The 14,808-nt window shown below is 40.4% G+C and overlaps 1 protein-coding gene across 1 annotated transcript in view; it reads right to left on the bottom strand.

Annotated features, from left to right (window-relative positions):
- LOC145392855 (L-threonine ammonia-lyase-like) overlaps nt 1–14,808 on the bottom strand; it is a 148,536-nt gene that overhangs the window by 33,550 nt on the left and 100,178 nt on the right. The window contains exon 5 of the mRNA XM_080267140.1: nt 1–9. This exon is cut by the window's left edge and continues 117 nt beyond it. Within this exon, the coding sequence (XP_080123266.1) occupies nt 1–9 (9 nt within the window). The remainder of the gene's footprint in view (nt 10–14,808) is intronic.

The following is a 14,808-nucleotide window of genomic DNA, read 5'->3' as shown; positions in this document are numbered from 1 at the left end:
GATGGTCCCCTGGCCATTTAGAGGGGAGGAAAATAGTGATCAGGGTACAGACTCTCTTTGGGGTAAGTCATGGATGGGTTCCAAAATATTACAAATTTTCTATGAAACTAGGATCATAAACTGCAGGGAAACTCCTAATTTATGTTTACAAGCAACCATGAAATTTTAACAGAAAGTTTTCTGCACAGTACAGTGATTAAATTTAAAGTGGAGTTGTAACAAATAAATAAAAATTTAAATTGGAGATGTAACAAATAAATAAAAATTTAAATTGGCAACTTATAACAGGCAACTTCTAATAAGAAGATACCAGAATTAAGTGTCTTCTGACTATAACATGACTATATTTTGCTGCTATGGATGCAACTGGATATTTCAGTAAAGCTATCAGCAATCTGTTTACCAGATATACTGAAATATAGAGAATGAATGCCACTCAGGGATGAGTGAGGCTGGTCACTCTCATCTTAAATGTCAGGACCAACTGCCTAGCCCCGGGTTCCTACGCTCCTCATGGGGCAACGTAGGATTGGTTGATGGATGGATGGATGGATAATTTACCTATTTCATGACCTACGTGGTCAAAGAAGATATCCTTTTGTTGAGTTCTCAGCTGTGTTTTGTGCCCTACACTTATGTCTGGTGTCTAGCACATCAACACAGTTTTATTATGTCAAAAGCTAAAAATCACAAAACTGTGGTCAGTATTGTGATGGTACTGTTTTGTGAGTACAACAACAGAAAACTGTGGATGAAACATGCCTCAAGGGAAAAGGAGGCTTTCTAAGATCTCTTTGTAATTTATTTTACTGCTTCATCTTCTACTGGTATATCAATCTAATATAAATATGACTGGCTTAAAAAACATAAATAAATAAGTAAATAAATAAGTAAATAAATAAAGTACCATACTGTCTCTAGGCTAAATTATACCTTGTGGGCAAAGACGGGGTTCAAACATCTCTTCCTTATCAATTTATAGCTTTCTAATAATACATCCAGTACACCCTTAATCTACATGGCTAGAGTATCTGGGAATTTTACCATGCAAGTTGAAACATGCAAATCATGTCACTGACACCCATATTATTATTTTATTTATTTATTTTTTTTCTATGTGAGGAAGAAGGAACCAAAGGCAACAAGCCTGCAGAACTGTTCCTTCCAAGAGAAAAACAAAATACAAGAGAGAGCCAAATTCAAGATCCATTCATTCTGAGATGCCTGGACACACTGCGTTTGAAAGACTGGAGAACATAGGAAGCAGGAAATACAGACAGAAGAAGACAGTTCCAGAGTTGACCTGTTGCATAAATGAAGGACTGGGAGTAACGGATAACTCTTGCATTAGAGAGATGGACAGGAAAGGGGTGAGAGTTTGCTGCTAGATGGGTGCTATGCACCCGTCATAGGGGTGGAGGAATGCATGCAGACAGTTCACAGGAACAGTGACCACTGAAGTAGCGATATAAAAGAGATAAAGATGCAACAGTGCGGCGAAGAGACAGAGGTTGATGGGAGTCGGTAAGAGGGGGAGAGTTAATGAGACGAAAAGCCTTTGACTCCACCCTATTGAGAAGACCTGTATGTGGGGAGCCTCCCTACACATGAGAGTTGTAATCCACACAGGGGCAGATAAAACCTCTGTATAGAGTCAACAATTGTGCAGGGGTAAAGAAGGAACGGAGTCGGCTTAGCACACCCAATCTCTTGGAAGCAGATTTTACAAGAGATGTAATATGATCTTTCCAAGATAAGTCCCGAGTAAATGAAACTCCAAGCATGTTCAATGATGATGAAGGATTACGCTGAATATTATTAAACATTAGTGGGTATACCTGTGGAAGATTTTGTCGGGTTGATAGGTACAAAAAACTGAGTCTTTGATGTATTAAAAACAACCAGATTATTTTTAACCCAGTCAGAGATATGAGGCAAGTCAGACATTAGGTATGCCATAGCCTCATCCCTTGTTTGTTGAAGTAACTGTTGAGATGGACGTTGTGGGAATTGAATGGAAAGGTGAAGGGTGGAGTCATCAGCATATGAGTGGACAGGGTTAGATGTACAGCTTAGAAGGTCACTGATGAATAAAAGGAAGAGAGTTGGTGATAGGACAGAGCCCTGAGGAACACCGCTGTTAACTGATCTAGAAGAACGATGGCCATCTACAACAGCGGCTATAGAACGACCAGAAAGGAAGCTAGAGATGAAGGCACAGACAGAAGGACAGAAACCATAAGAGGGCAGTTTGGAAATTAAAGATTTATGCCAGACTCAATCAAAAGCCTTTGAGATGTCTAGTGCAATGGCAAAACTTTCGCCAAAGTCCTGAAAGGAGGATGACCATGAGTCTGAAAGGTAGGTGAGAAGATCGCCTGTGGAGCATCCCTGACGGAACCCATACTGACGATCAGAAAGAAGGTTGTGATACAAAAGATGCTTTAAAATTTTTCTATTAAGAACAGACTCAAAAACTTTTGAGATACAGGATGTTAAAGCAATTGGATGATAGTTAGAGGGATGGGAATGGTCACCCTTCTTTGGGACTGGCTGAATGAGAGCAAACTTCCAGCAAGAAGGAAAGGTAAATGGTATGGTGAACTCCCCAAAATTTCCCACACCACCTTTCGGTCCTCTTCAAAAATTTTTTCCCTTTCCTGATCATACCTAATATTCATTGTTGTACACATATAACCTCTAGAAACATCACTTAAAAAAAAAAAAAATAGTGTACAAAGTGATAAGTGTCAATCTCTCATCCCAGCAGCAAAGGAAACTCACGTCATTCTCCCATCCATCATCGTCATCTGCTGGGTCTTTTACTAAAGTGTTTCTTATTTAGAAAGACATTAATTTTAAACATACAAAGTGACATGTAAATATTTATTGTCTGGAAAACAAACATTTCATTTTGGATGTATGATATGTATTAATTACGAGGTAGAGATTCAGTAATATAAGCTCTGCACTGCCATAAGCTGGTGAAGTTGTGTCAGCAGACATACCTACGCGCTGAGCTGAGAAGGGGTTAGCATCTCCAGACGACAACCTATCTACCTACAGGTAGGTGAAAAACTATTTTAATAGCATAAAATATGGAAAAACTTAGTTGAAAACAGAAAGAGTATATAGCGAGTGGTGGCAATTAGGTGAGAGAGAGATGAGGGGCAAGTGATGAGCAATATGTGTACTGTATATACCTGGTTGTGTTTACCACTCACTTGATGTAGTGCTGGCTACTTCTTCCTTGATCTTTATCATTTTTTTTCTGTCTGCCCTCCCCTCTTCTTTTTCTCCATCTTTCCTGTCACTTCTTATTACTCTTCTTTCCTTTTCTGGTGGCTTTACAGTACACTGAGTGACAAGACTAATGGTTTCCTGTAAGCCAGGAAATCATTTACAACTCTGGATGGGAACTACATAACCAACTCGTATGTGTTCCTTACATGTCAACAAGTGGGTTGGTGGAGGATTAGTGCCCCTCCCTGTAAAACAACTACAGTAACTCCAAGTCAAATGCCCACCTCTTATGGGATAGCATCTGGCTACAGATAGACATTGAGATGTTTACCAGGTTGTAGTATACTGTACAGAACTTGAAGTAAGTTCATGTTGTCTCATCTCCATATCTTACATTATTCAATCTACATTTAAACACACAGATGTTCTTTGCTTCCACTACCTCCTCTTCCAAACTGTTCCAAATGTCTATACTTCTACTGGGAAAAAATATACCAGTATATATTTTTACATCATTTATGCATCCACTCTTTTTCAACTTATATTCATGTCCTCTTGTTCCATCATCTTCCACAAACATCTACTTTTTCCAGTTTTGAACTTCTTTAAAAATTGTAATACGATCTCCTCTCTTTCTTCTCTCACTTAGCGATGATAACTTCAGCTTCTTCAGTCTCTCTTCGTAAGACATTTCCCTCAAACTTTGTAGCATCCTAGTCACCATCCTCTGTATCTTTTCCAGTTTTCCTCCATGCTTCTTTATATGAAGTGACCATATCACTGTTGCATACTCTAATTTTGGTCTTATCATGGACACAAGTTTCTCTCAATCCAGACAGCTGAAGGCCATATCAATCTAAATGTCCTTATTATGATCTTATTTATACACTTCTCTGGTGACAGATCAGCCTGTACGGTCACTCCTGTATCTTTCACTTCCTTTACTTTGCTGATCATCTCGCTTCCCATTTAATATTCATAACATCATGGTGCGATGAGTAAGGATGGAAGTTTAGAGGGTGAAGTGCTTGAAAGGGTACAACAGAGAAGAAAGGTTGCTGGTTCCCTGAAAGCAGTGATATGAAAGAGGGAAGTGAGCATGGAAGTGAAAAAGCTGCTACATGACAGTATTGTGATACCAACTCTAACATATGGAAGTGAAGCTTGGAGCTTCTTGGAGGGACAGAAGTCAAGAGTGAGAGCAGTAGAAATGAGTTATTTAAGAGGAGCCTGTGGAGTCACATGGAGAGACAGACTGACAAATGAGGAAGTGAAGAAGCACTGTGGTGTAGATGTGGATGTGATGGGAAGCGTTAGGAGAAACACACTGAGGTGGTTTGGCCATGTGGAGAGGATGGAGAGTGAGAGACTGATGAGTAAAGTGTATGTGAGTGAGGTGGAGGGGGGGAGGGGGAGGCCAAGGATGAGATGGAGGGATGGAGTGGAGAGGTATATGAGAGAGGGGGTGTGAGCTGGGAGCAGGGCAATGAAATGGCAGGGGACAGGGCGACATGGAGGCGATTTGTTTGTGGCCACACCTTATGGGATTAAGGCGTCTGGCAATAGACAGATAGATAGATAGAACTTGGCCTTTTGCCACTTATTCCTATTTCTAGGATGAGGCTTTTTTTTTTTTTTTCATTAATCTCCATTCTCCAAGTCTGGTTTCAACTCTACAGCTTATCCAAATCATTTTGCAACCCCTCACAACTGCATGCATTCTAAATTTGCTTCTAAATTTTTGCATCATCTCCAAACATATCCATATATAGTTCCTTATGCCTTCTGGAATATCAATTACATGTATCAAAAGCTTGATAGGAGCCAAAATGGAGTCTTGTGGCACTCCATAAGTCACACTCTTCCACTGGGAGTACTTGTCTCTTATAACTGTTCTGATTTGTCTTCCCACTAAATAAGTTTTCATATATACTGACAATTTCTCCCATCACTCCTCCAATAGGTTTTAATTTCCATAGCAATTTTTCTGTGCAGTATGCTATCAAATGTCTTCTTTAAATCCACAAAGACACAATCCAACCAGCCCTCTCTTTCCTGTACATGCATCACTTTGCTGTTAAAAACTCAGCAGGTTTGTAACACATGATGAGCCTTCCCTGAATCCAAACTGTTTTGCAGTCATTACCTTGATTTCTTCAAAGATCTTAATCCACCTTTTCCTGAAAAATTTCTCACAGTCTGTAAACTGCATGCACAGATGTGTGTGTGTGTGTGTGTGTGTGTGTGTGTGTGTGTCAGCTGATCGAGTGTAAACAGACCATTTCACATCCCATAATTTCAGCAGTGTTATGACCATCTGTTTTAGCGACAAACTTAGTTAAATGGAGCAAAATTACATAGTGAGGTGTGGCAATGAGGTAAGAGAGATGAGAGGCAGGTGGTGAACGATATGGGTATGTATGAGAGCAAGTAATCTCAATTTGTATTTACCTATTTGTATTTTAATTCCTACATGCCACGGATTTTCTGACGTCACATGCTCCTCCCTATGCAGGTTATCCGCAAACCCTAATATCTGCCAAATTATAACAGCTAGAGAAAAAATAAAAATATGTAAGACTCGCCAACTTTTCCTCTTTCAAATGAAAGTATCCCCAAGTCTCCAGGCGGTCCCGTCGATGAATAGGGATAAGTTTAAGTTCAAAGGGAGGCAGGAAGACACCTGCAGCTATACAAGTCAACCGGCGTTGCTCCACACCCAAAATCGCGATGGTTATACACGTCAACTGGAGCGTAGGAAAGGACTTGAGTGCTATATTCTACAGTACTCATACTGTCCTGCCTCCATCATTGCAAACTACCCAACTTTTCCTTGAGAGTATAGATATTCTTAGCACTTACTGCACTTTCATCTAATTGGCTCCATTTAGCTATAATGTACTTCTATATGAGAAACTATATACTGTACTGTATTCTTACATCACCCAAGCACCCTGGCAGCTTAAGTTTATAACTATGTTCTCTTGTTTTTCCACCATCCCTTATGACATAATCATCTCTATCATCCTTTTCAATACTACGCATACACTTATACTTCATTATCATGTCCTCTCTTTCTCTCTTCTCATGCTACATGAGTAACTTCAGCCTTTGTAACCTCTCCTCCTGCTGCAATCCTCACAAGTTTTGTATCATCTTAGTAGCCACTCTTTGTATTTTCTCTAATTTACAGTATTTCTTTCAGTGGGGAGATCACACTACTGCAGCACAGTCTAATCCAGGTCTCACCACTGGTATTATCAATTTACTTGCACTGCTTCACTCATATAATTAAATGCTATTCATATATTCATTAACAAGTGAATGCTCCTGCTGTATTACTACACCCAAATCATTCTCATGTGTTGTTTTGGCAATGTCGTCCATCCTCAATTTATAGTAACATTTTAGTCCTCTCTTGCTGACACCCCCCAACCAGTCACATGACACTTACTGGCTTTAACCTCAATCTTCCATTCCTGGCTCCATCTGTATAATTGATCCAGGTCATTTTTTTTTTTTTTTACAGAGACAATGAATGGAAGGAAAAACAAAGGTAATAAAAAAAAAAAAGTCCACGTGCCTAAAGGCATCCTCCATTCATAAAATATTTATAACAACTGGATTTTTAAAAAAGTGGATTAAATATTTGTGGGAAGCAACTCCCAGGAAGTGAATTCCAGAGAGTAGTAGTTCTGGGGATAAATGAATTTTGATACGCAGAGGAACTGCAATGCAGGGGAGAGAATGTAAGTTCATGGGCGCTCCCAGCTGCCTGAGTATTTTGGGAGAAAATGTGAAAGGGAGGCACAATTGAAGCAAGTTCGTCAGAGCACTTACGGTAAATATATCAGTAAAATAATGCTAAAGATGCAACAGCTCTGCATACTGATAATGGAGGAAGGTCCTTCGTAATGGTAGGATTATTGATTAATCTAATGGTTTTATTTTGAATTTTGTCCAACTGCCTCAATGCAACCGCTCCACATCCACTCCACAGCGGCAAACAGTATTCGATCTGAGAAGGCACATGACTTTTGTAAATTGTGGCCAACTGCTCGTCAGTGAATAATTCACGAACTCTGTACAGAAGTCCCAATTTTTTAGAGGCATTCTTAGCAAGAGATTTAACATAAGCTGTCCAGCTTGGGTTGGTGTTTAGTGTGACACCTAGGATATCAACTGTAGTGGACATGGGAATACTGACATCATTTAAAATTATGTGGGAGTCTGAGAGATTCTTTCTGTTGGAGAAATTAATGTATTTAGTTTTCCGAGCATTAAATGAGACCAGATTTGTTTGTCCCCATTGATAAATTTAATCTTGCAGCTCCCTACAGCTTGTTTCATCTACAATATGTTTTGCAATTTTTGTATCATCAGCAAATACATTCATACATGATCGAATTTCATTTGTAAAATCATTTACATATAAATATTATGAACACCATGGGTCCCAGAACTGATCTCTGGGGCACACCACGTATTACTCCTTTCCATGATGAAAACTTACCTCTAATCAGAGTTCTCATTTGTCTGCCAGTAAGGTAACTTCTCATCAATCTCAATAAATCACCCTCAATACTATCAAGTTTTAAATTTCCAGACTGACCTCTCATGTGGTTCTGTACTCTATCAAATGATTTCCTGAAGTTCAAACAGCTAATCTACCCACCCAGCTCTCTCCTGCAACACATTAACAACTCTGGCATAAGAATCAATAAGTTTGTGACACATGAAAGTACCATCTCTAAAACCAAACTGCCTTCAGGTTATTACTTTCTCTGGTATGCAACCCATCATTTCCACATGATTTTTTCACATAATCTACAGATGATGCTTGTGAGTGACTATCTATCTATTTATTGCCAGACACCATAATCCTGCAAGGGGTGGCCATTTGACTTTGAGTTTCTTGTTTTACAGAGAGGGGCACTAACCCTCCACCAACCCACTTGTTGACATGTAGGGAGCACATATAGTTTGGTTATATGGCTACCATCCAGCACTGTAACAGGTTTCTTGGCTTACAGGAAACCATTTGACTTGTCAATCAATGCAAAGGCATCTATAAAGGAAAGAAAAGCAATAAGAAGTGACAGAAGAGATGGGAGAAATAGGAAGAAAGGAGGGCAGGCACAGAAAAAGAATGACAAAGGCTAAGGAAGAAGTACTGTAGGCAGCACTACATCAAGTGAGTGGATGATGGTCGCCACCACTTACCACTAACCACTGGTCTATAATTTAATGAATCTTCTCTGTTCCCACTCTTAAACTGTTTATTAGTACAATATCTACTGTATTAGGGAACAGGCTGTGGCACCAGACGATCAGGGTGGTACTCCTGAGAGGGATGGAAATGCTGATGACGGGAGGAGCTGGAGCTCCCGTTTCACTAGCCATCAGAATATCCTGACCATCCCTCTTTGCTAACCTTTTCAGTGTGACACTAGCATGGAGAGTAGGCCAGCATACTCTCCCAAACATTTTTCTCTAATTATCTCAAGCACTACTCGACATGCTCTTTACATATCACACAACATACCCCACTATGTCACAAGGGTTGATGCCAGCAAGGGCATGTGGCCAAAAAACCTTGCCCCCATTACCTAGTGGCAGAACTACTAAGGGGAGGTGTGACGCAGACTTCGCCAGCATTGTTTTTTGGAACAAGGATGAGATGGGGCTCGGATCTGTGCTAGAGGGTTGAGGGCATTGTGGTTTCCAGGCTGCCACTTATGGCCAACAGAGAGGAGCCCAACCTGGGAGTAGTACCCCAGGAGGCTGCCCTGTCAGTGGATGCATAATGGCAGGGCAGTTACAGTGCCAAGACATGCTTGGAGAGTCTCCCTGTAACTGTCCTGGCAGGATGCCCTAGGGCAACTGCCACAGCCACTGGTCAGTGCTGATAAGCTACGGGTCCCAGGTCCCATGCCTTGACTTGGGAATGTGCAGGTGGAAAGGGCCTGTGGTCTGTATTATATAATTTTACCGACATGACAAAAAACAAAGAGAAAAAGTGCAAGTCTCAGGAAACTAAATCACCCTAGGGGATCATAATGGCATCTTGGAATAAGGGTTGTGTAAGGGGTAGTGTAGGGGAAGTAGCTGAGGCCATGAGTAGGAGGTGGGTGGATATTGGCTGTGTGCAGATTAAGTACTGGGGAGGATCAGCCAGAAGGACTGAGGGGAGGGACTGTAGATACTGTATAAGCTATTTTGGCAGGCAAGTGCTGATGGATACAGTAGTGCAGGGGTCAATTATCGGTAGTCCACATCACTCGATCCAAGAAATCTGACACAACCACATTGTAGACCATGTTATTTTGAATCTACTCTACTATAAACTTGTTTTCAGAAATGTACATTTAACATGAAAATCCTGTGTTTAATTGCCTTGCATCTTCACCAATGTCTGCCAGTAGCCAGCCACATTTAATGTTCCTAATGAGCGTTTTTTACATTTGAAAGCTGGCTGTCAAATGCACTGGGGTTAGGTTGGAATCGGTTAGGTTTGGTTAAATCATTAAGTTTCCTATTGTCTTGACACAAGATACAATGATATGCCAGTCAGAGTGATGGCTGGTAAACAACACAGTCAGTCAGAGAGAACGCCAGTTAACACTGCTGCAGGCTACCTGGCCGCTTCCTTAACTAACCAAAAATAGGTATATTTTGCCTTGGGTAGGCCTAATCTCCAAAATGAGTGATTTCCACATCAAAATGATGCTCAAATTCATTCAAATCACACTAAAATCAACCAGGAAAAATATTTTTGTTTTGAAATTGAGTGATGTGAACAACAGAAAATTGACCGTTGTGGGTGTGCTGGTTAAGGAAAAATAGGTGGATTATGTCATGAGGATGAATGAAAGGATTATGGTAGTGAAAATTTTGTTAGATGGGCTGACAGTTTTCATTTATATCGGCCTATGTCACACAGGCTGGTTTGGATGATGTGGAAAAAGATAAATTCTGTAACAACTTGATATGTGTAGTAAGTAATATGGGGGATGAAGAGATTGTAGTTTTGGGAGGGGACTTAAATGGTCATGTGGGTGAAGTAGCTCATGAATATGAAGGGATACACGGGGAATGTGCATATGGTACGAGGAATGTGGAAGGGGAAAGGATACTTGAGTTTGGGGAGGCAGTGAACAAGATTGTGTGCAACACACATTCTAGGAAGAGAGAGAGTAGGTTGATTACTAACGAATCTGGGGGAAACTATAGCCAGATAGGCTATTTCCAAGTCAGGAGGGCTGATAGGAGGTTGGTGACGGATGTTAGAGTTATAGGGAGCAATGAATATGTACGGCAACACAAATTACTGATATGTGACATTGCGCAAGGTGCAGGTGGTGAAGAGGACCTATGCACCTAAAAGGAAATTATGAAAGTTGAAAAGCCAAGAAACAGGGGATGCCTTCCATAACAAGATGAGCAGAATGGTGGGAGAGCAGGGAACTGCTAATGAACAGTATAGAGCTCTCAAGAACAATCTCCTGAGAGTTACTGATTCAGTGTGTGGATGGACAAAAGGACCCTCAAGACATAAAGTGACAAGATGGTCGGATGAGGGTGTAGAAGTTGCAGTTACGGAGAAAAGATAGCTTTTCCAGGAATGGAAAATGGGTGGCAACAAAAAGGGATGCTTGGCTGCCAAGAACAGGGTTAGGAAAGAGGAATACAGGGCAAAATCTCAGTCTCAGAGACTTTTACTGGATAACCTAATTAGCACTGAAAGGAAAATGTGATAGTTATGGCAGCAAATCTGATGAAGAGGGAAAACAGGGATATCATAGGTAAGCAGTTTGTGATGAATGATGGAGGAAAGGTAGTGGTGAGCAGTAAGGATATCAAAGAAGCCTGGGGAGAGAGAATTATAACCGGTTGCTGAATGAAGAGTTTGGCGTTTGGAGTATGCAGATCCGGTGTTTGACCCTTGGCCTTTGACTGATGTTGCTACTGTGAGTAGGGCAATATGCAAAATGTGGCTGAGGAAGGCAGCAGGTGTGTCTGGGTTGACTGCTGAAATGCTAAAGGCCTGAGGGGATATATGAGTTGGGTTAGTTACTGATTTGATAAATATGATTATATATGAATGTGTTGTCCCAGATGACTGAATGAAGAGTGTGACTGTAAATGTGTACAAGGGGAAGGAAGATGCCCTGGAAAGAGTAAGTTATGGAGGCATAAAACTTTTGGACCAGATAAGAAAGGTAATGGAGAGAGATCTAGTAGGTATGATTAAAGAATGAATGAATTCTGATGAGATGCAGTTTAGGCTTATGCCAGGAAAAGAAACCACTGATGCCATAATCATAGTTTGGCAGCTTGAGGAAAAATATATAAGAGAGAAAAGGGATCTGTAATTTGTTTTACCTGATTTGGAGAAGGCCTTTGACAGAGTACCAAGGGGGGTGGTGAAGTGGGCAATGAGAAAGCTTAGTATCGAGGAGTGACTGGTTAGAGTTGTTATGGCTATGTACGTGGGGGCCCGCACCCACGTGAGAGTGAATGGAGATTTGAGTGATGAGTTTTCCATGAATGTTGGTGTGCATCAGGGGTCAGTCTTGAGCCTGTAATTGTTAATAACGGTACTTGAGGCCCTCTCATATGACTTCAGAGATGGACTCCCATGGGAGATGTTTCATGCAGAGAATGAAAAGGAACCACAGCAAGGAAGTCGACAGATGGCATGGGCAAATGTAGTACTATCAAAGAGGAAGAGAGCGGCCATGTGCCATTTGCCACAAGGGCATGGTAAGTCCATCTTTTGCAGCATTTGTGACAAGTGGGTGCATAAGAGACAGTGGTATCTGAGGCAGACTGCGAGATAATTTTTAGTTCATGTGTGCGGTGTGTTGGGGAGAACATGTGGAGATTGTCAGGCATGGAATGATTGATCTTGCTGGCGAGTCTTTTGAGTGTGTGGAAGAGTTTATTACCCGGGAGACATGTTGTGTGCTGGAGCTAGCTCTGTGGGTAGAGTGAGGAGTGACTGGAAGAAATTCAAGGAGCTGTTGTCTGTCCTTACACTGCGAGGGCTCTCCCTTTGTGCTAAGAGCTCTTTGTATGCAGCATGTGTTAAGGGTGTAATGCTGTATGGTAGTGAGACCTGGGCAGTACAGATGAGGATATTCATAGACCCAGACATACAGAAATGACAATGATTAGGTTGAGTGTGCAGTGCGTCCTTGAATGTGAGGCCTGAGGGGGCTAAATTTATGATGGAAGAGTTAAGAGGATGGATGGGACTGGAGTGTACTGGTGTTGTCATGAGCAGGGGTAGAATGGGATGGTTTGGGCATGTGGAGAGGATGGGGGATGACAACTGGATGCAGAAAGTGAGATGTGTGAATGTTGGGGATGGGGTTGTGAGAGGCAGACCAAAAAAGGCATGAGACAAGGCCACAGAGAGTAACCTCTGGGGTAAGGCAGAGAACAGGGAGGCTGCCAGAACTTAACAGTATGGACAGCCACCATTAGGTGACCATGTCCAATGCATACAAACTGGAGCCTATATAATCAAAACAAAATGCATTTGCTCTCTTATTGTCTCTCGGTAGAGCTCCCTCTTTTAAACAACAGTTCATTACTTTGAATACTGGCTTAATTAACTGATCACCACATTCTCAAATTATCCAACCAAAAATATTATCTGGCCCCAAGGCTTTTCTTGCATCCACATTTTCCATTAGCTCCAGAAGTTCATTAGGCTCAAATTCTATCTTATTTATCTAATTTATCCTGTTCTGATTTATTTCCATCTCTTGAAATCCTCTTCCCTCACAAAAAATGCCTGGATGAAAAATCACAATCTCAGACATGTCCCCCTCTTACTCACAGACTGATTCACCAACTTTTAGCCTTACAATCCCTTCCTTTCTTTTCATTTTACTGTTTATATATCTGCAAAATAATTTCAGATCACTTCCACACTTATCCACTACGTTTTTCTTATAGTTGGCTGCTGCTTTTCTTCTAATCCTTACCTGATCATTTCTTAATCTCTTATAATTATCTCTCCCACATTAGTTTACTCCTATTTTTTCTCGCTGTGTTCCATGCTATATTTCTCCACTCCACTGTATTTTTACATATATCACTGACCCATTCCTTTATCTATTCATGTTTAGTTCCACATTTAGGAACAAATTTATTAAGACCTTCATTATGTATCTTCTTAAAAAAGGAGTATTTATTGTGAACATCTGTAGCTTCATTCAGTTCTTCTGAATTATTTTCCTTAACTAATTTCTCAATGTCCTGAAGTTAGCTTTGCTGTAATTATGCCCATCTTCCTTATGCCTTTTCCTTTCCATCTTTCCAATCATGACCTCAAGTTCAATTACTAAATTTTCTCTCTTTCCTATGGGAAAAATGGTACTTTCTATTTTGGATATTATTTGAACTTTCTGTAAGCACGGGAGTTACCAGTTCATTTAATTTATAGCCCCATGTGTTTCTCCTATGACCTGCATCATTCTCCATGTAATTTACTTCTTTGAAATTAAATTCTTTGGTTACAGCTAGTCCATTTCTTCTTTATGCAAGTTTTTCCAGAACCATCAACGGATCTCTGGCCATATCCCCATACTCTTCATCATTCAATATTCTTGTTTGGGGTGGCATAGAAACCAATCCTATATCCATCTTTCTTCCTTTATCAATATGTATCTCTACTGTTAAGGCTTCTGCCTTTTTGTTGACCATTTCCACCTCTCTTGCCTTTAAATTACTATCCATCATTCCTAAAACTCCTCCATCTGATCTACCAACCTTCCTTCCTTCTCTGCCTTTTTCCATACACTGTACTAAATCCACCCAAGTCCAACACCTATAGTTTTATATCTTTAATTAGCTTTGTTTCACTTACACATATGACTGCTCGTTTTGTTTGGTTATATAATCTTATAACTCTTTTTTTTTTTCCGACTAATCCATCTACATTACTACAGATAACCTTTACAGTACTGTGTGTGTGTGTGTGTGTGTGTGTGTGTGTGTGTGTTCTTACCTTACCTAATTCTTACCCAATTGTATCTTTACAGGAATGAGTCAAGCTCGTACTGTCCCGTGTCTTAAACCATATTTATCGTACATATTCTTAAATTTCTGAATTGTTTTGGCACACACTATTTCATTCGGTAGTGCATTCCATTGATCAATTGCTCTGTTTGGGAAACTGAATTTCCTTACGTCTTTATCACCTCTCTTCTTATGCAGTTTTTTGCTGATGCTTCTCCTTATGTTAAGTAATCATTTATATCTATTTTCTCCTTCCCTGATATGCACTTATATAGCATTATCATGTCACCTCTTTTCCTTCTCTCCTGTAGTGTTGGTAGATTCAGTTTATTTAGTCTTTCTTCGTAGCTTAGGTCCCTTAAGCTTGGTATCCATCTTGTAGCAGCCCTTTGAACTTTTTCAATCTTGTCTATGTCCTTTTTGAGATGAGGACTCCAGACTACTGATGCATATTCCAGGGTTGGTCTAATGAATGATGTTATTATCCTTCTTAGCATGTCTTCATTTATGTATGTGAATGCTATTCTCATA

This window comes from Coenobita brevimanus, chromosome 23 (assembly GCF_032717465.1).
Source record: "Coenobita brevimanus isolate Jiangsu-jjx chromosome 23, ASM3271746v2, whole genome shotgun sequence".
Taxonomy (NCBI): Eukaryota; Metazoa; Arthropoda; class Malacostraca; order Decapoda; family Coenobitidae; genus Coenobita; species Coenobita brevimanus.
Note: the sequence above shows the minus strand (reverse complement) of the source record. Positions and strands in the feature narration are given on the sequence as shown.